Source organism: Tyto alba, unplaced genomic scaffold, assembly GCF_018691265.1.
Source record: "Tyto alba isolate M040663 unplaced genomic scaffold, T.alba_DEE_v4.0 Super-Scaffold_44, whole genome shotgun sequence".
Taxonomy (NCBI): domain Eukaryota; kingdom Metazoa; phylum Chordata; class Aves; order Strigiformes; family Tytonidae; genus Tyto; species Tyto alba.
In genome coordinates, this window is record NW_024881320.1 from 3,005,322 (window position 1) to 3,025,760 (window position 20,439).

General features: G+C 35.0%; 1 protein-coding gene across 2 annotated transcripts in view; it reads right to left on the bottom strand.

The window, feature by feature from the left end:
* The window catches only part of KNTC1 (kinetochore associated 1), a 43,962-nt gene that overhangs the window by 2,199 nt on the left and 21,324 nt on the right, over positions 1-20,439 (bottom strand). For both annotated transcript variants that reach the window (XM_033008402.2, XM_033008403.2), the window contains exons 32-61: positions 20,317-20,386; positions 20,174-20,241; positions 19,304-19,596; positions 18,474-18,646; positions 18,186-18,283; positions 17,123-17,264; positions 16,156-16,212; positions 15,487-15,650; positions 14,827-14,931; positions 13,851-13,979; positions 13,007-13,123; positions 12,501-12,610; positions 12,058-12,268; positions 11,332-11,421; positions 10,806-10,977; positions 10,322-10,380; positions 9,961-10,177; positions 9,374-9,447; positions 8,224-8,434; positions 8,010-8,119; positions 7,293-7,342; positions 6,841-6,919; positions 6,041-6,159; positions 5,061-5,196; positions 4,034-4,129; positions 3,093-3,149; positions 2,598-2,652; positions 2,455-2,518; positions 1,305-1,434; positions 174-263 (exon numbers count right to left, since the gene is read on the bottom strand). In XM_033008402.2, coding sequence (XP_032864293.2) covers positions 174-263; positions 1,305-1,434; positions 2,455-2,518; positions 2,598-2,652; positions 3,093-3,149; positions 4,034-4,129; positions 5,061-5,196; positions 6,041-6,159; positions 6,841-6,919; positions 7,293-7,342; positions 8,010-8,119; positions 8,224-8,434; positions 9,374-9,447; positions 9,961-10,177; positions 10,322-10,380; positions 10,806-10,977; positions 11,332-11,421; positions 12,058-12,268; positions 12,501-12,610; positions 13,007-13,123; positions 13,851-13,979; positions 14,827-14,931; positions 15,487-15,650; positions 16,156-16,212; positions 17,123-17,264; positions 18,186-18,283; positions 18,474-18,646; positions 19,304-19,596; positions 20,174-20,241; positions 20,317-20,386 — 3,546 coding nt within the window. The remainder of the gene's footprint in view (positions 1-173; positions 264-1,304; positions 1,435-2,454; positions 2,519-2,597; positions 2,653-3,092; positions 3,150-4,033; positions 4,130-5,060; positions 5,197-6,040; positions 6,160-6,840; positions 6,920-7,292; positions 7,343-8,009; positions 8,120-8,223; positions 8,435-9,373; positions 9,448-9,960; positions 10,178-10,321; positions 10,381-10,805; positions 10,978-11,331; positions 11,422-12,057; positions 12,269-12,500; positions 12,611-13,006; positions 13,124-13,850; positions 13,980-14,826; positions 14,932-15,486; positions 15,651-16,155; positions 16,213-17,122; positions 17,265-18,185; positions 18,284-18,473; positions 18,647-19,303; positions 19,597-20,173; positions 20,242-20,316; positions 20,387-20,439) is intronic.

A 20,439-nucleotide genomic window follows, 5' to 3' on the forward strand; every position in this document is an offset into this window, starting at 1 on the left:
TAAGTTTTTCAGTTGAATAATAAAAATGCAAAGTTCCCTGAAAATGTTGCTGTATTTTAGAAGTGTGCATTATGTCAGCTAATGCTTGGCAAGACCAGGAGAGGAAGAGGGTTCTGTGTACACTTATGTATCAAAAAAGCCAACGGCAAGTGAAGTAAAATTTATTGATTTACCTGAGAAGCAAATGCCACCACTTCTCCAGTGTTCATGTGTTCATCTATTTGTTGCAGCACAGTTTCTGTGTTACATGTCGATAAGAAACCCTTGCAAAAATAAGTTACAAAATGTTAATGTTCTGTGAATGATTAAAGTAGAAACTCTCCCTTCAGAAGAAGTATTTTACTGAGTCAGGAACAATTCATATTTTGAAATTCTAGGTACAAACATGAAATTATCAAACCAGGATCTGTGCAGTTTGTGTGAAAGAGTAGTACTCATTGCTTTTAACTCTCAAAGGGTATTTTGCTGTAGGTGTTACCAATTTTTTTGACTCATTGCCAGCAGACTAAATGTCTTGCACTAATGCTGGGATTTAGGGAAATGTTTCTGAGCTTAACTTTAATGCCTGGAAGACTAAGAATTTAATATGCCTTTAGTAGTGCCAGTTTGCTCCTGACAAATATGGGAACAACCTATCATGCTTCATCTGGGAGAACAATGCTGAGCATAAATTAATGGAAACAGAAGAGAAGGGAAACTGTCAAGATACATGAACAGTGAGGATATGGCTTTAAGGCAAAAGGTTTACATCAGAACTTGTAATGCGTATCAAGCATCTTTCTAAGAAGTCAGGAGCTTTCACTTAACACTTTTCTGAAGTAGGATTCAGTACTTTTCTTATAATCTGCTGTGAAACTAGCCCACTGGTAGCTCCTCAGCAACTATGCATGTTATCATCAACTTCATGCTGCACTGGCAGGAATATGCCTACGGCTTGGATTTTGTAGGGTTTCTTTAATGAGTTTTATGGGTGGGATCCCCTAAAATATCCTCAAATCCACAAAAGGCAATGTCATATGACAAAGCTGCTGAGAATGACTTGAAGCTAGCTGGTTTTGCTTTTTAAAAACAAAATGAAACAAAGAAAAAAACCAACAAACATGAGGAAGTGCTCACATGATCCCTTTCAGAAGGACAAAGTCAGAGCAACAGCCTTTGTGGGTGAGAAATGCCAAGCACCTGTCAGCAGTGACATATTTAAGTAAGCTGAAATTATAAATTACCATCTTTCACAGTTTCTGGTGAACATAACATGCTCAAAGACATTTCTCTTGCAGAGATAGAACACAGAACTTAATATTTACCTTAATTTGCTGCTCTCGCTTCTCAGACTGAGGAATCAGCAACAGGCACCCCAAAGCAAAAGCTGGAAGGTCCAACTGTGCATATTGTTTGGCTATTCCTATGACATCCAAGTCAGCCAGAACAGGACACCTTCAGAAGATTAGGAGTGAAATTCTCAACTATGCAGTGTATAACTGGATGGTTTAGTACTGTCGACAAAACTGCACTGAGATTTTTAAGCCAAATAGAACAATACATTATTATCTCATTTTCAGATATGGCAAAGCTATGTGAGTTGAAGTTTCACAGAATACAAATGCATGATGATTTTCCAGCTTGAAAAAAAACAACTCTATTTTCTCTCTCTACACCCAAGGCCCTATTTTGAGGGGAAGTGTTGGCCAACTGCCCAGAATAGTGCTTTGGTACATATGTGTATGCACAGTAGCGTAGGGATATTCTTCAGCTGGATCCCTTTCCAGTATTTCCTGACAAAATTTTGGTTCAAATCAGGCTCTCTGAGCTCTTGTTCTTCTCTTCAGCAAGTCAGAGCATTCTGGTGAATAAGACAATGATTTATTGTACTTTTTTACATTGTAAATGCAATGCAAAACTGTTTTTTGTACAGCATGTTTTGGAACATTAATACCATAGGTTAACCATGCTTATAGATGTGCAGCTATTACATTTTTGTCATGTCACATTTATGCTTTGTAGGAAAATGAATTATTTTCCTCTTATATCAGTGTTAATGTTTTAGGAAATGTGATATATTTTGGGCTAAGAAAGATATGAACTGGACTTTTAGGGTTGAGATGAGACCTTTAAAAATGTCGGGACAGCTACTGGGCAGATAAATTGGTTTTCAGCAGTCTGTGCTGCTGATTCTGAGTCTCAATTCAGAGAGCAGTTCCCAGTACAATTTAAACAGCCAAGGTACCGAGTTACAGCACAGGCTGTCAACGGTCTGTAGGCAAGCACGGAATTTCTGTTTGGGTGCGTGCCCTGTTCCTGTCCTTCCCACAAGAGGCAAAAGGTTCTTCCTCATGCCTGAGGTTCCCCAGTTTTCAGAGCTCCTTTGTATGCTCCAGGGCAGGTTTTTACACAAGAAGTTACAAATGGGTATTTCCACTCAAACTAATACAAGTGTGGGATGTACTATCAACTTACTTGAGCAGAATCACAAAACACTCACAACATTCCTCTAATTGTTTAGGACTCGGTGGACATGAAGCTAAGAAATAAAGAAAACATGATGAAGTAAATATATAACCAAGTTACTGTACAAGTGTGATAGCTAGTAACAACCATACCTGCGAGAAATGGTGACAGAACTACATTTCGCCAAGCTTGACTGAAGTTGGGAATCTGTTGACAACAAAGTTTTAAAGTAATAGCCAAATACAGTTGTAATTAAGTGTACTTGTAAAAGCAGACACACAGACATCCTGACCCACTGTAGGTGGAAGAAGCCTGTCATTTTTTTTTTTTTATCCTTAATTATTCCCTAACATTGCTTTCCTCATCTCATGGTCTAAGATTTAGCCATGCTTTGACTGATGGCAAAAGTACTCTGTCCAACTTCACAAAACCCTCCAAGTAAGTGCAAAATAGCTATTTCAGTGATTAATAATGATACTCATCTGTATACTGCATTGTCATAAGAATAATCATTCAAAGAGAATCTTTTCATGCGTAACACTTCATGGCATACACGACTTCTATTCACACATACACACACACAAATAGGATGCTAAATTCCTGTTAAGTGGAAAAAAAAGATTAGGAATCACAGAATATTTGCTTACCTCCCATAATGAATGAATCCCAGTAATTGCAATCAAAACTCTTCTTAGATACTGAATCTGAAAAAAAATTTCATTATAAAATGATACAGTGTTTTTGAACGATGATCAAGTGGCAATAATCCACAGAACTGCATTACACTTGTCTGCAGAAAGGAAACTTACAGTTCTTCAAGGTACCTCTGTTCCTTTGGGAGAAGTAACTGATGCATATAGAAATATGATTTATAGTTTAGTAGACAACACAAGCAGTAGCAGCATATGCTGTCTCAGTAAATGCCCAAGATTTCCGGCAGACTTAATACAACTGGTGCTGCAAAGTTTATGTTCCCACCTTCTTTCCTATTAGTATCTAAATCTCATCAGAGTAAAACTAGCTTCAGTATCTGCTCCTGATACAACCACATTGCCAGGTACATCTGTTACCTCCTCAGGCTGTAGCAACATTACATAAAATTTGACAATCAGAGGTAATTAAGATTCTGAATGACAAAAAATCAGGATTACTATCATAATAAATACATTTTAGGGATAATATTTTTTGCGTGTATGTATACACATATGTATATATATGCACATTCTGTGCATATGTGTGTATATATTTGCACATAAAAATATGCATATTATGTTGTAAAATTATAACATGAAGAAATCTTCAATTTATTATCACAGGATTTACTCTTGCTATCTGAAGGGCTTTGTGCCTTCAAAAAAAAAATAAAATTAGAACAATTTAAGATCAAAATTCTCAAGTAGTACTTCTAAAACACCAATTCCTCAAAGCTTCATCAGTTCAGCATCTAAGACCCCAAAGTAACCATGTAAATTTTCAGCAACTGTTCACAGTAATTTTATAGTTTATGTATCTATCCCATTCTTTAGAAGTGGATAAAAAAGCCTTTTTCTCACCTCATTGCAGAAGTTCATGTTTAAAAATTCCTTACCATATTGAAACCAAGAAGTTTCTGTAGTACACCATTCCACAGTTGGGTATCATATACTTTGTATTCTAGACTAAGTTCTGTCACCAGTCGAACAGCCTAAAGGAGAGCAAGGACACACTGTATTTCAATATACATTCATGATCTTCAAACCATTACTGCTTGCCAGTGTAATTTTAGATTTTTACAGCATTTCTAAGACCTTTAACTCCAGAAAGGCCACAACCTACCCACTCTCAAAATTATTTTACATATGTGAGAATTAAAACAAAACCAAAAAAGTGATATCATGTATAGGTGAGGTTATTTTCTAATTGTAGGAAGGCTAAAGCTTTTATTATCTGTCATTTTCAAATTGTAGACTAGCATGTGTATATTTCAACTACAGAAGAGATCACTTCCATTTTATGGCTATAAATCAGAAGTATTACTGTTGAAGCCTTAATAGAATAGTATACTTTTTTTGTCATATACCACTGTGTACCTGGAAATCTCATTTACCTGCCCTTGTCTTCAGTGTTAAGTTAGCTGTTTACAAAACATATTTGGTAACACAAAATAACTGTCAAATTCCTAAGCTGAGTATAACTTAAAACCTGGCCCTGACATATTAGATAAGTAACTAACAGCTATTCGAAAGATGTATCCTGTTACTATTTAATTCATATTGAAGTATGAGTCCAAGCAGCTTCAGACAAACAAAAAAAATGAAAAGGCTTCTGCACCAAAGATCTTGCAAGAGACAAGGTGTGGGTACACAAAGGTGGGCAAGTATGAGGGAGTAATTATGTGATGGACAGCAGTCAGCGCATCAACAGATTTGGGGTTTTTGGGTTACTCTGAAAGAGGAGTCTTTGGAGTAACTGCATATTCGCTGGTATTTTTGAATATAATTGTGAGTAGCATATCATGAGCAGTGTATCAGTAGGACAGAGTACATGTTTAGAAATGCATGTGCAATGTAGAAAGGTGTACATTTCACACAATGTATAAAAAATAAAAAATTACAAAGAATTTCTAAAAATCATACCGTGGGTTCATGGCTGTGATTCTTCCACAGCCCTTTAATCATTCCTTCCTTAGGACTGTTATGAAATGATTCGTAAGTATATGGAATATTCAAGATTTCAAATTCTGATAGATAAATGCAGCATTTTAGAAAATACCTGTAAAAAAGTGCCCCCCAGTTAAATGATATCTGCAGTGATTATTATATTATAAATCACGTAATCAAGCTGAGGATAATATTGAAAAAGTGTTCTTCTGTTGCTTAAAAAAAAAAAAGTAAAAATAAGTAGATCGTATTTGTACTTATGAAAGAAATCTTAATGAAGTAAAAAACTTTCTGGTAATTGCTTAGGGAAACTTCATTCACCCAAATAATGGATGGCATGGATCATTGGTGAAGATAAACCAGTTACTATAACACTTACAACTAGAATTTAATTAATGCACAGAGACTGCATATTTATAGAAACCCATATGTAGCTATTTGATAGGACATACTCCGAAAACATCCCTTTCCATTAAAAAGGCCCTAATTCTAGGTTACCAGAATAGGAACTCTTTTCTAGATATTTTCTAAGGAAGTTGGTTCTACAGATATTTTCAAAGAAACAACATTATTCTGCTGGAGTTTTGGTTCCTTATTTTTGCAGAGGACTATGTCTTATGCAAGATGACCAGTTCTGAACTCTGATGAACAGGATACTATATATATGGGCAGGAGAAAATACCTCAGACACTAGAGAAGTAACTGCAATCTATGCAAAATGGAACAAAACATTTTCCACATAATGTCACATCACTTTCAGGTTTCCTAATTAGGACTGTGATGCACTATACTGTATTACAGTGAAGTTAAAGATCTAATTATGCTCTTCAGAAATAGATTTTAAAAGCTCAAAAATCAGGTTAGTAAAAAAATAATTCTCCAAATATATATTTTTCCAATGGCTGTTAAAGACCAACAACATTATTAAGGAACACCTTAAGAAAAATCCATCTTACTTTACTTGCTCAAAGGGTTTCTTGAAGAGTGATTCCACGGTGTTGGTATCTGCCAAATAGAGCAGACACTTAAGTGCTCTGCTCCTGTGAGCAAATGTCAACTGAGTAACACCAATTGGCTGAGAGGAGAGAAAAAAAACAGTGAAAAGTCACAACAGTTGGCTGAACAAGTAGAAAGAGGGTTATATATGTCTAGTATGATCCTTTCTAGGGTTTTATTTCCACTAAATGAATTCAAAATACTAAGGAACAGGCTGGTTCACATTCAACTTCTATATTAACCAGTTTATATATTTGTCAACTTTAAAGAGCACTGCTAAACAAGGTGGTTTTCTAGATTCAAGCCTATTAACACAGGTAAGAAAAATATCTGCGAATTGTAGTATCACAAATACATTTATGAATTGTGAAAGACTGAAGGTTATGGTTCTGCTAACATAATTTTACCACTCTGCTTTAATTCCGCCCAAAGTGAGCCAATGTATTATACCAGCTCAAAGCACATTCTAGAAAACATTTAATAGAGTTAATTTCAGATAATATCAACAATAAATTTAGAAAACCTAGAGTTCAAGGGCTGCTGTTGCCAGTTCAATAGCAAAATTCAATGAACACCACAGTTTTACTCCAAAGGTGAGGGGGGGAAAAACATAGAGCTCATACAGATACATAAACTATCCAAAACACAGATAACAAAGGCATGAGGTTGAAACCCATATGGTTAAGCAGACAACACTTGATTTTAATAAGAGGTAAAACTGTCATAAGTAGCAAGCTAAAACAAGAATTTAAAAACTTACAGATGTGGCAGATGTTGTAATTTCATAAAGCATTCTTGAACTATAATCCACTGGGCGTGACTGAAGCAGATATATAGCTCTGCAAAAATGCATTTGTTTTTAATGTAAGTACAGCATAGCTACTGAAATGCAGTGTATCAATATTCATGCAAATGTAAATATATTTCACTGTCAAAAAGAGAATAAGAGATTCCAAGGATATAGAAAACAAGGATAAAAATCTCCAAATATCTACTCTTAGGCACTTACATCTGTAAATTATTGCAAATGGCATTTCATCGCATAAGTAAGTATTTGATGATTCAAAACTGATGTCATCAGAAAGCAAAAATAAGAGCACAGCAGTGAGTTCTGAATCACGCACATTGTTAGGTTTCTTGAAAAAGCCAGATACAGTTAAACTTGCAACTTAACAATAATTTGCCATATTATATGTAAAACAGCACACATACCTTTGGAGTTCTTCATCTTCCTGTGCCTCTCTAAAGACTTCTTGAGTTTTCTTTAAAAAGACATGAAAATCTAGTTGTGAGAGTTTTCTAAATTGTTTGGATAAGTAGCTAGGTCGTATCCTGCTTAAACCATCTTAAAAGCTGGGCACCCTTGCTTTATGCAGCCAGGGAAAGGAATTCTGGTTTTATCAGTCCATCCTTTATTTAACTGTATGCTTGGCAGTCAACACCATTCCTCAGCATGCCAAGTGCTATTTTGAAGAGGAGGCAGTGCCTGCTCCCTGCCCTTTCTCCCCCAGCTGTATGCTGCATACACAGTAATTAACTCTCTGCTAGCTAACCTGCAGCAGGAGAGGATTCATTCTCCTTCTGATTCTAGAATCAGTGTTTGATGAGGCTAATATATTTGCAATTCCTTTTTTCCTTCAGGCTGGCTACACAACTTCACTTTAGCACCAAAGATAGGATTTTAATCTCTATACAGAGAGAAGGGAAAGCATTTCAAGTCATTCTCGCTAGACACAGTGGTGTGTAACAATATAAGAAAGGCATTGAAATTGTTAGCAGTCTGGATTCATATGCATCTTAAATAGATTTATGAGTACTAAAGGCAAATTGTGCAAAATAACCTTAGTCTTTTGAACAAGTGATAAAAATATAAATATTTTATGTAATTGGCCATTTTTCTCCAAAACCAAATCTCCAGTGATGACTTACCTCTGAGGGTGGTATACTTGGACACAGCCACTTCTCCAGCAGTTTATCCCAAATTTTGTTTATATCCAAATTATTTATTTCTGCTATCTCCTTAGCTGCCATATGGATATCTACATAAATAGGTAGAGACAAGGTATTTACAAACTAGTATTATCTTACTTAGCATCTGTTAAAGAACTTTTTGTTCCTTTGAAATTAGATTATGGATACTCACCTGGATAACCTCTGCCAGTTGGACTTCGGATTCTTTGGTCTATACTGTGGTGTTTGTATAGTAAAATGATAAGATTTGCTGGTTTCCCAATAGACTTTAAATGCTCTCTAGTGTTCAAATTATGTGTTATTAGAACATTTTCTGTTGCTGATCGCTTCCAGTGCATATTTAATTTCTTCTGTAGGACTTCCGCTTTTTCGTGTGAATCATCCTTTAGCAAAACACCACAGTTTTATATATAAAACCTCCTTTTATACAAAAGCACTAGAAAAATCATCTTAACTTTTATAGTCTAAAACAGTGAACTGGGTAGCAAGATCTATTCTTCAGATGTGTCCACATATCTGTATCTACAGACATTTTTTCTGTAAAGAGTTGATATTAACCATGCTGCTCTAGCAAGAAAACGTATTTTGAAAAATACTGTTAACAAAGGTACGTTGTGAAAAAGCCAAATAAAATACATACCACATGTACTACTCTGTAAAATTAAGACATTGTGAGGTAAGATGGAGAAGAAAAAAGATTTCATATCAAACCCTGGCTTCTATAATTACTTTAATTTTGGCATAGTCACACCTTTGAATAGAATTACCAGAGAACTATTTAGTGTTCATTGTGTCTCCACAACTCCATAGCAAGTTTGATAATTATAAGAAAGGCTGAGATTCTTATTCACCTTTCCCTACCAACCACGTAAAAATGAGCCTCAGAATCAAGTCAAATCAGTCTTTCCTTATATATACTATTACAAATAGCTAAAGAATCTTGGAACTCAAAGCAAAAGTGAATAATGCTATAGATATCTAACAGCTGGAACAGATTCCAACTCATTCTCCTACAGCAAGAAAAATGCACACAACAGGAGAAAGAACAAATTATTCTTCCTTAAAACTGTATATTTTTTTGTTCAACCTTCAAGAACTGTAAGCCTAATTTTTGCTATGTTGTGAACAGAAGAATGTTACTGGATGGGGAGGGTTCTTCTGAGGGGTCACTTACACCGCCACTTCCCAGAAAAAAAAGTACTTCCCATATCATGATTGGTTACAGTACAATTTGCATACCACTATCCAAAACATCAGAAGACGAAACACAAACATAAGTACCTGACTATATAACAACAGTCTGGCAAGCAGTTTACAATTACCTTAGTTGTAGTATCCTTTAGCCATTTCTCAGCTAGATAGAGACAGAATTTCATTGCCTGAATCTGGTCAGGCCCTTTTATAAAGAGAAAAAAAGAGGGGGAGAAAATAAATAAAGTAAGTTTTCATCATTCCTTTCTACAGTATATAGTATATCCATTTTATTTGAAATAATGTAAAAAAATTTGTAGAAGCTGTTTAAAATACTAAGAAAACTCCTGTACTTGAAGAGAAAAAAAATAATCTATTTGGATTCAGATAACAGAAGCTAGCTTAAATTTCGCTGAAATATTTGCTTTTGCTGGAGAACTTGTGTGAAGATGAACATGCAGAAACTTTAAGCAAGACAATACAGCTTAAAAAGAGAAAAAAGGATTTAATAGTGATGCTGCATTATGAAATGACTGTTGTTCTAGCCTACTGTTCAAAATTATCTGTAGGAGACAAATGTATTTTTATTCTCAAACTTCCCTGGGTTTTATCCAAGAATAGTGAACAAATGTTTGGTCACAGGCTAGCTTTTATTTCCTCAAACCTATTATCCTCCTCCAATTACTCCACCCCTCAACTTCTCACATCTGTAGTTTACCTGTTGGAAATTCTTGTGCAATCTTGTGAGCAATAGCTACAGCCCACTCGGGATTAATTATAGACAGTAGATATGACTGAATAGTCTGCACGGTTTTAATTGTTTCCTTGTTAATAACTGATGTATATCCAGTATTTATCTTTTCAAATATTTTTGGTTTCAATTCTTTTTCAAAGATTTGTCGAGCAGCAGACATGTGCAAGGTATCCAGTGAAACCTAGACAAACATTAAAGTACATTAAGAGTTGTCAGAAGTTCTGTAGTGAGGCCAAAGTCATGCAAAAGAAAGACAAAAGCTCTTATTTTTTGGGGGGGAGAGGAGAATAATTTTGAAGTAAATTCTGTCAAGATGCTACTTTACCTTCATTAGTTTGGAAATCAACAGAAGTGTCGGGAAGGATTCCTCACTGAGCTCTGCAGCTGAAAGAAAAAAGCTGCCTATGATAGTGTCACAGTCCACTTGCAACTTTCTATATGAAGTTAAGCACTTTCAGTTGATTGTTAGATTCAGACCTCCATTGGGAGAGAAAGAATATAATTTTAATTATCCACACTGGCCTGGGTAGTAGGATATGTGGATTACTTTGGTCTTTCAGAGGTCCTAAGAAAAGAATTTGAGGACAGAATTCTGCATTGGCTATATGCCATTTTAGCTCCACTGAAAGTCAGTTACCTCACCAGTAGCAGTTTGGGAGCACAAGTGCTTTCAGAAATATTTGGGATGAAAAATGCATTAATAAATACATACAATTAATTTAAAATGTATACTGTAGAATTTTAACGCTCACAGACAGCAGAGAAAGGGAATTATACATCTATCTAGTGATAAAAAATACTGAACGTACATATAATGTTCCAGAAACATTGCGCAGTTCTGAAGAATATCAGATGAAAGGGCAGTCTGCTTTGAGCAGCTGGAGGTAAGGGAGTCACACGTTCTAAAACATATTGGTGTTCTAGGTCTACAGGGGGAGAAATTCTTTTATAAGATTCCAGATGCTTAAGGAGGCTCAAAGCCTAGGGGGGAAAAAAAAGAAAACAAAGAAGAAAAATTGAAAAAGAAAACAAAAAACTAAAAAGCCACAAGACCACTATATTTCTCCCTGCCTCCACTAGTAAACATGCGTAAGACCTGGAGGCATTTTTTTTTGGTAGAGTTAATACATATCTGTAGAGTTTTTAACCCTGCTATAAGCCATTGCTGAGAAACAGCTAGAGATCACTGTTTGTTCAGTGCTATTTTCTGAACGAGAGCTGTGTAAATAGAATAATTCAGTAAATTTCAATACACTACTGAATAGCTAAACTAGTAAATAGACAAACCAGAATACAGATGCCATTATTAAGTAACAGCAACATAATTGGACATACCTGATTCAGCTGGATATCGGTGTTCTTCGCATCAGCATTTTGTATCACTTTCAGGACAATTTCAATAGTTTCATAGTCATAAGGATCAAGCTGTTCAAAATAATGATCTATTTTATAAGATCTTTTATGATTTGTCTTATAAAAACATACAACTGAGTTAACTTTTTTCTATTTTAATACCAACTATATTGACACAACGCTGAAGAAATGGCACGCTTCTCAAAATCAAGAGTTCTACTTCACAGTCCTAAATCCTAAAAAACCTCTGAAGATATTGCAGAAAGACCAAACATGAAGTGCTGAAAAGTAAAAAAAAAAAAACAAAAACAAAAACCCCCAAACCCAACCAAACAAAAAACCCCAAGAGACATTAAAAATAGATTGGGCCAACAAAAAATTCTATCACTTTGAAATATTTCCAGTGTGCTATGATATTTAGGACTTACTTTTTTGTTTGATTATTTTCTGGTTGCTTTTTAAGGGAAGTTGGGAAGAAAGACTACCTGTCTTTAAAGAAAGTTAGATATGTTGCTCTATTTTTTTGTTTGCTAGAGAAGTAGAAAACTGAAACTTAACATTTATATTCTTCAGGGAAATTTGAAAACAAAACAAAACAAAAACATTTTCAATTTTCTGTGGAATTATTAATCTGCAATTCAAGTGACTTGCAGCATTTGAAACTGGATGCATAGTTTAGGGATTCTTTTTTAATTTTTTTTTTTTTACCTTGTGCAATATTCCACTGAGGCTAGTGACCAGGTCTTTCGTGCTTTTCAGTAGAGGAATTATTTCTAGTGCTCTAGCTAGTAATGTGGAATGAGGTTGCCTCTCACTGTATTCTGCAGAGTCATCTCCAACATGATTTGTATTAGCATTCTGGAGAAGAAGTGTTTCAATGCAAAGCTGCAGTGCGGCATCACTGTCCAGCATGAAAGTACTAGAAGAGGGCAGAATATTATTTTCTCTGTCACCTTTGGTGGCATAAAGTGCTTATTTCCTCATGAATAAATTCACCAGAGATGTTGGTTATTTTTTTTTGTTTGTTTGTTTTTAAACAACAATTTGCATATTACATTAATTAAGATCTATTTAAACCAAAATAGATTTCAGTAGGCATCGTTATTATTACAGCAAGAGTTAAAACACAATTGATTTGCTTCAATAATTACCTGCAGTAATTCAATATGAGATCTGTGTCTACTTCTGGATTTTGTACCAGTGTTCTTAAGAGTTCCTTCTTCCTTATTGGTGGTTGTCTAAACACAGTCTCAAAAGAAATCTAGAGATAAAGAAGCATTTTATCTTCTTCCCAAATAAGTCTTTTAGATACTATCAAGACTAATTCTTATATAGTTAACCTTTTATGCTTTCTTTAGTTTCAATCCAGATACTTTTATATCAAGAAAAAGCAGTGCATTTGCTGACTATGCCCTGTGCCAAAGAATACTTAAGCATGTAAAAATTCTTTTATAGCACCCTCAATTATTGCATTTCTCAGTTTTTGAGGCTGATTTAAGCAGACAATCAGAATGAAAAATTAAAAACAAAACCCCAACTTTCCTTATATTTGAATGGGAAATCTATCTAAAAATCACAATACATCTTAGAATATACTGACATTTAATCAGCTAATAAAACCCCCAAAGCAATCAATCAATCAATTCATCAAACTTACACCAAATTTACCAAGTTGGATACCCCATTCTGCATCAGTAACCAATTCTTGGAATTTTTTTTTTTCTTCTGCTTCATCACATTGGCTAGCAAGCTGTACTCCAACCAGAGCCACTGCCTAAAAGGAGTGAGAAAGGAAGTGAATACAAGTATAATAAATAATCCGAAAATTGGGAATCCTAGGGTCTAAATCCTTAAGAGGAACTTAAAACAATTCATAACAACTGTGCAAAATGAAGACAAACCTCACAGAAGGCCGTATCAGGATTATCCCACCTCATGAGTTGCCCATTCAAAACTACTTTAAAATCGGGTTTCTTTCTTGAAAATATTTTGTTAGGATTGTACTAGTGAAACTGACACAAAAGGTCTTTTTTAGACAACATCTTTACTCCAAATTTATGTCACATTCCCTCCCCATTTCTTTGTTATGATTTGCTCCCATCTTCCTTTGTATTTTAATAGACATACCTATTTATTGATTTCATTCTCAACAACTGCTGCCAGAGAACAATTTCTCCAAAATATAATGCAGATATAAATTATGATGGGACCTGAAATAAACAATTCCAAGCTTTGGAATAAGTTATTAAGAGGTAATCCAATGCTTGGACTTACATCATGCTCATTATTCACAGCAACTGCCTGTGCACAATCTTACACCAGGGTAAAGAGAGGTAGCTCCTCTCTCAGTGGTGCCCGAAATGAGGCAGTTGTTCAAACAGCTATACCCTTAATAACGGCAAATTATTGCACTTCCATATGATATTGCTGACATATTTTTTTTAAGGGAATTCTGTAACATTCTCGATTTGATAAAGAAATACATTGCCTTGTGAATTTACCAAAACTTTTCTGTAGTTTTGCCATGTGTTGTTTATGACATCCCAGAGCTTATTGAACACATCTTCCTTGTGCAAAATTGTGCAATATCCCAATGCCAGCTTCTGATCTATGAAACGACAGTTGAACACCTGTGTTTTAGGGAAAAATAAAATAAAGAAAGAACATGTTATAAACTTTAGGAATTTATTTAACAGGTCTCTTTGTATAAAATACAACACATGAAAAGTACTTTGTAATTTAGAGGTGTATTGGGCCTTTAAGTTAGAGGGGGGGAAAAAAGAAAAAAGGAAAAATGCATTTCAAGTTTTAGAACTTAAAATCTAAATGTACTGACACCGGTCTAACTTCCATTAGTCTAAACTGCCTTAGAAGATGGTATATTGCAGGTTTTGCAGACAGCTTTTTTAAAAACTTCCCTCAACTAGAATAAGTCAATGAGATAGAGAATATCTACAGATTGTAAAGACCATTATTATAATTTAGGAGTCCTTAAAGGATCCCACAAAGATGAACCTCCAACTGTACACAACCTTTCAGGCAGAGCAACTAGTGATGATCAAAGAGCCACAGTCCATAAGAGGCTCAAACACGCCAGGGCTACAAGAAGTGGCTGCCAGCGAGGCGGTGGCTGTTCAAAGGCCATTCAGAAGCCCACACTCCAGCTGTGGTAGGAACCTGAGGCAGCTGGGACTGCAGAAGCCAACACTGTCAGGCCATCCAGCCCACCTTTGTCCCATTCTGGCATTGAGACATGAGGCTGTGGATCCCAATCCCCTCCCACCACTGCCATACTGGCAGTACTTCCCTTCACCTTCTCTCTGGTTTTCCAGGGTGTGTGATTTTTCCAGAATGTGGTGGGTTTTGTGGTGTTTGGCCATATGACAATTTCAGAATGGGCTTCTGCAACAGGAAGGGTAGCTCCTTTATCGAGAGCAGGAGAAAGGGGCTCACTTACCTTTTTCAGAGCATTCTTACCTTGTGTAGTAAGGTCAAGATAGTGGTCATAATTACTGAAGTACACTGCTGTTTCATAGCAATAAGAAGGCTCTTGCTTTCAGCTAGCATACTGCCAGCATGTATCTATTATAAAAAAAAAGACAGCAAAAATATAAAATGGTTAAAAATATATTCTAAGCCTTTAACTTCTGTTGTCATTTATAGCATAATAGGAGGTACTACAGTAATTGTATTTTCAGATTTAATTAAGGTCTTATAAAGATCTCTTCTTGATAGAAAAAGCACTTCTGTTTCCAAGTGCTTTTGAACTGAGGAGTGTTTCCTGAATATTGTACTTGCAACTTTTTCCATACTAAACAATGGTAAAACAATGTGAGAGAACATAATAAACCATTATAAGCATTAAATTTATTCCTGGTCTCCCTGCAGAGACTAGAAGTTTAGTTCTGAACATACTTTGCCAAGAGAAACAGAGGACCTTGAAAAACAGGGAAGAAACTACCAGCTCCCTTCACAAAATGACTCAACATCTGATAAAGTGGTAGTAATTTTTAAAAGGTGATGGTGATAGCCTCTCCCATACCTATCAAATTCTTATATAGCTACTCTAAACTTGTTGATAGTTGGCATACATCTGAGATTTACTCTCGGCAAAATTCAGCACTGTCCTTGCCTTACCTTTTCACTCAGGGACAAATCCATGTTATTTGATATACCATGCTGAAGACAGGATCCAAATGAACAGATAATTAGCCGCAAAGCTAATTCACACTGACTGCATTCCATGAGGTTCTGCAGTACTACACAGATGGGAGTTCTAGCTGGCAGCAGAAGGTTCTGTCCTGTGATATATTTCAAAAACAAACAACGCCAGAAAATAATTAGTGTATTTATATTAAGCATATTGTTCTTGGAATTAATATCAGAGAAGTTTCTCTTTTTCTTCATTAAATTTATTACACAAGATCAGCCTAATTCCCTTTGAAACCTTCCATTTTCAGGGCTTTTAATTTAATACAGACTCCCATTTTAGTTCAAAAACTAGAAGTTGGTCATCTTTTTTGGGAAGATTCCAGTGGATCCCAGCTCACAGCAGCAGAAATTCTGAAGTACAGGCCTTGACAACATACTCAAAATCACATGGCTGAATGGTAGCAATTACCATCCAAACTGGTGTCTTCTGTGCTGAACCAAGCTATCCCCCTGGAATATGGCTTTAAGTGGAAAATCTAGGCACCTGTTTAAAAAACTATGAGTAAGTCATGCTTGTGTAGGTTTAATGTAAACCTGACGGTTTCTAGTGGTCTGGTTTGTACTTGTAGTGTTGTGAATCTGCCATCATGATACCTTTAATAAATGCGCAGTTTGCCAGGCTTGTAGAGTCCAAAGGATACAGCTTGTTCTCTGAAAGACAGACAAATGCACATCAGCAGTGTGCCAAGATTGTGAAGCAACAGTGAAGCTTGGAAGTACCTTAAAAATTCTATACTTCAGGGACAGTACGTAAAATAGAGAAGAACTCTAAGAGCCAGGACTTTTTAACTGTGCCTAATCAGAAGCTATTTTCTAGGAGGCAATATCTTTTCAAGCACGCAAAGGAATACAAACCAACATTTTTGGGTAACAACTTTCTGTTTAAATTCCTTTGTCTTGATGAGATAGTCAACATAAACACTTAATCCGGGAAGGTAGTAAATCTATTCAAGTCAATCAAATAAGCATATCCTTTATAGGTAGATTTAGCACTGTGCGACAGTATTTGCAGTTTTAATACACCAATGACACATTAGGAAAGAAAGCATTTATGTCAAGAAGTACTAAAAATAAATAATTCTAAAATATTCAGTGCTTCTTTTAGAGATCTGAAAGTGTCTTTTTTTCAGCACCTACAACATTGTAGAATTCTGTTTATAATACCTGAAATTTTCAAAAAGTTGTGTGTATCTACAATGGTATATACTACAAGGACAATCATTTTAGAACAAGCTGAAATTCATCTTATCAAAATCCTGTCTCCATTAGTGGCTACCAGAATACGTCTAGAGAAGATCATAAGAATAGGGCAAGTTTATAGTAACCCTTCTCCAGAGCATTCTCCATGTCTTCAGGTATTTGTCATTCAGATTCTTCCTGAACCAGAACAAAAACCAAAGTCATCTTTGCATTTGACCCCCCAGTGGATATTTTTTCCAGGAGTTTGTCTAACTGAGATTTCTGAGGTGATTATTTCCACACATGTACTAAATTATATTCTTACACAAAAATAAGAAATACAGATTTTATATTGACGCAATGTTCAGGAAAGCGACTTTACCATAAACAGGCAGAAGAGAAGAAATAGCTTCATATGCAACTGGAAGAGCTATCTGTGGCTCAAGAACTATCCCATCTTCATTAAAGAAGTTATCGTAAGTCCACTCTTCATAAGGATCTTTATCTCCTCCAAAAGATGTTGTCTAAATAAGAACATTGTCAGAGGTACACACAATAAAAAGAGCAGCTAATAAGTCTACTAACAAACTAGGTGTTGCAAGAGATTCCAGTTTTCAAATACAGCAACAGAACACAATCTTCTATTTGAAAATGGTTTCTACTATACTACTTTTTGTTAAATGGCCAGTAGCATTATAATGTTGCAGTTATTTATCTGTAAGGCCAAAATGCATTCTTAATTAATTTAATGGAGGCTTTCATGAACATCCTTGGCCAAATATTATAAGAAAACATTATTCAAATGGATTATTTTTTAGAAAAATAACATTCAGTGCATAAATATTCTTGCCTAGCCACTTTGATCTATTCCACTCAAACTCTAAAAGCCCATTCATTTCAAGTGGCCTAAAGCACTGCTTGACTTGACCAAAAAACCAGAGAGATGCTATTCAAGAACTTGATCCATCTTAGAGTTTTACAAAACTGTTGGGAATGCCTTCACATAACACATGCATTTAAAAATTAAAGCCTCCCTGCCATATTTTACCTATTTTTAAAAAGAAAAAAAAAAAAAATTAAGTCAGCTTTCTACTTTCTAGCAGTCCTGGCAGCAGCTATTAATAAAATCACCAATATTTTCAGACACATTAGCAGGATTTATTATACTGAAACATAAGTGGAGAATGCTACTTGTGCTTGTGCCATAGCTGCACTGCTTTTAGTACTCAAATTGGTTTATTCTTTATGCTGAAGTAAACACATGTTCAGGGAAATTTTTATTTGTAGAGCTGCATGGGGTTTTTTTTTGTTGTTTGCTTTTTAAACAAGCTGATTAAATACTGCTGGAGAAATGGGAGGAAAAAAACGTATGTACAGTGAACACTATTCAGTCAATCAAGACATTACATATGTTAAAAAAATATATTGAAGTTAGCAGAAAATACCTTTGCTGTAAATCCATAGTTTTCTATTTGGCACTGTCTGTAAATGTCTTTGGCAACCAAAGTATATTTACATAGTTCCAGAGAATCTAATAATAAATCTGTAAAAATATTAAGATTGTTTTACTATGAATGGAAGGTCCATATTGTCCTATTAAAAGGAAACAATTTTTTGCAGCACCTATTTTTACAGAAACATATATAGAAATTCACTGTTTTTCATGTTTATTAAATATTGTTTGGAAAGTTGGATTCCCAACATGAACACAAATAAATGATAATGGAAATTACCTGGACTACATACTGTAGCTGCTTGGCAAGCCATTTCATAGATGACTGCGGGAAGATTCATATCATTAGGTGTGATCATTGCAACATCAGCTCCCAACATATGACAAAGCCTTTGACATACTAAAAACAGCAGCTTCCCTGTTTCTTCATTACAGTGATTTTCATAGAGCTCCCTATTAAAAAAAATGGATGTTAAAAATAATAAAAAATAGTTCTTAGGGCTTTTACTGGAGGCCACATTCTGTTCTAATTATTTAATCATATTTAATTATTTCACTTATATGACTCACTACAACTAAAACTTCTGTGACTGAAGTGAAAAAATATAACACAGCTTACCTTAGAGATATGTGCTGAAGCACACAGAACATGCTAATAATAGTAAAACTATATTTAACATTTTCATCTGATCTCTTTTGGGGGAGGCAGTAGTAAGTTTAAATTATCAAACATAACCAGAGAGCAGCTAGAAACCATGACATTGTATGTACAGTCAGCGTACAATAGTTTTCTATCTGTGTAAACCAAGAAACTCTCGTAATGGTTATTTAATATGGCACTCTCACTAGAAAAGTGCAGGGAATCTTTTTACTTAGTAATCATGTTATGGCAAAAAACAATGGCAATTTTCAGGAGCCAACAACTTAACTCTACACTCAATATCGCATACAAGCAATATAAGCATATTGCTTAAACACTCATTTTAGAAAAAAAAATGAACAAAAAACCCCTTTCCTTTGGCTCTACATCTACTTACTTCTGCAAAGTATCAGAAATAGTACATAAAAGCCCATTAAAAGTTATAATCTTGAAAACCTCTGCAGTTTTACCTGCATATTTTTACAGCATCTCCAACTTTTCCAGCATCTAGTGCTCTCAAGGCGAGTTCTCCTCCCAGTTCTTGCTCTGACCTTTGCAGGAGCAAAGCCAGTCTATACAACCTTGATTCAGTAAAACGGTTCTTGGTTTTATCATCTTCTGAATTACAATTCTTTGTTTGCACTTTTCTAGACTTTGGCAAAGATGTTGCAGTTTCATAAGCTTTAATGTGATTCTCAAGAAGCCTAGACATCAGTGAGGGATTCCTAAATTCTTCAACTGAAAGAAAGATATCAAAATCTTCCTGCAACAAAAAAATAAGATTATATATTTCTCTTCACATAACTTCCTTTAAAAGTGTTGGTATGTTTTTTTTGTTAAAATGGTTTTATTTCCTGTTTCATTCTTAGAGGAATACTCTCAGTACGAAGTTGCCTTTACTAGTTTCTACCAATTACTGATTTATGTCATAAATTAGAAAATTTTGCAAGACAGTAGGTAAGCAAAATAAAAAAAACCCTGAAGGATACTGCATGCTCAAATGCAGTATTTAATAATTTAAGTTTACAAACCATAATAAGGTTTTAATAAAATATTACAGTACTCTATCATGAAATCTTTGAAGTGTTAGCAATTAAGACTTTTGGGAGAGTATCTAATTTTTTGGTTTAAATGGTCAACTAGGTTCTAGTAGTTGGGAACTTGCCCAGGCGTTATTTAAATTGCTAGATTAGTCTTAGAATCTCTTTGAAGTCAGTAATAAAGACAACTTTTGCACCTAAGTTGTAAATACAATTACTATTTAATATCATCTATGTTATAGGAACAGTTGGAATAACTATAGTAAATCAAAAGTTGCTTGAAATTATAAAGATACCTACCTGCAGGGTAGCAAGTGTTTCAAACATTTTTAGGTTTGCTTCGCATTCATCTTTCTTTACAGGATTGTCTGTTGGAGGAGAAAAACAATTACTTTCTGACCCTGTTTATAAACAAAATATAAGATTTTTAAGTTGTAGCTTACCTTTTTGAATGCTGAACAGGAATTTGAGGATTTCCACGAGTGTCTTAGTCATAAACATTAGTGTTTTGTGCTGCAGGAAAGGAAGAGGTTGATGTTTTGTTTGGTCAAAATGGTGCCAGTAAC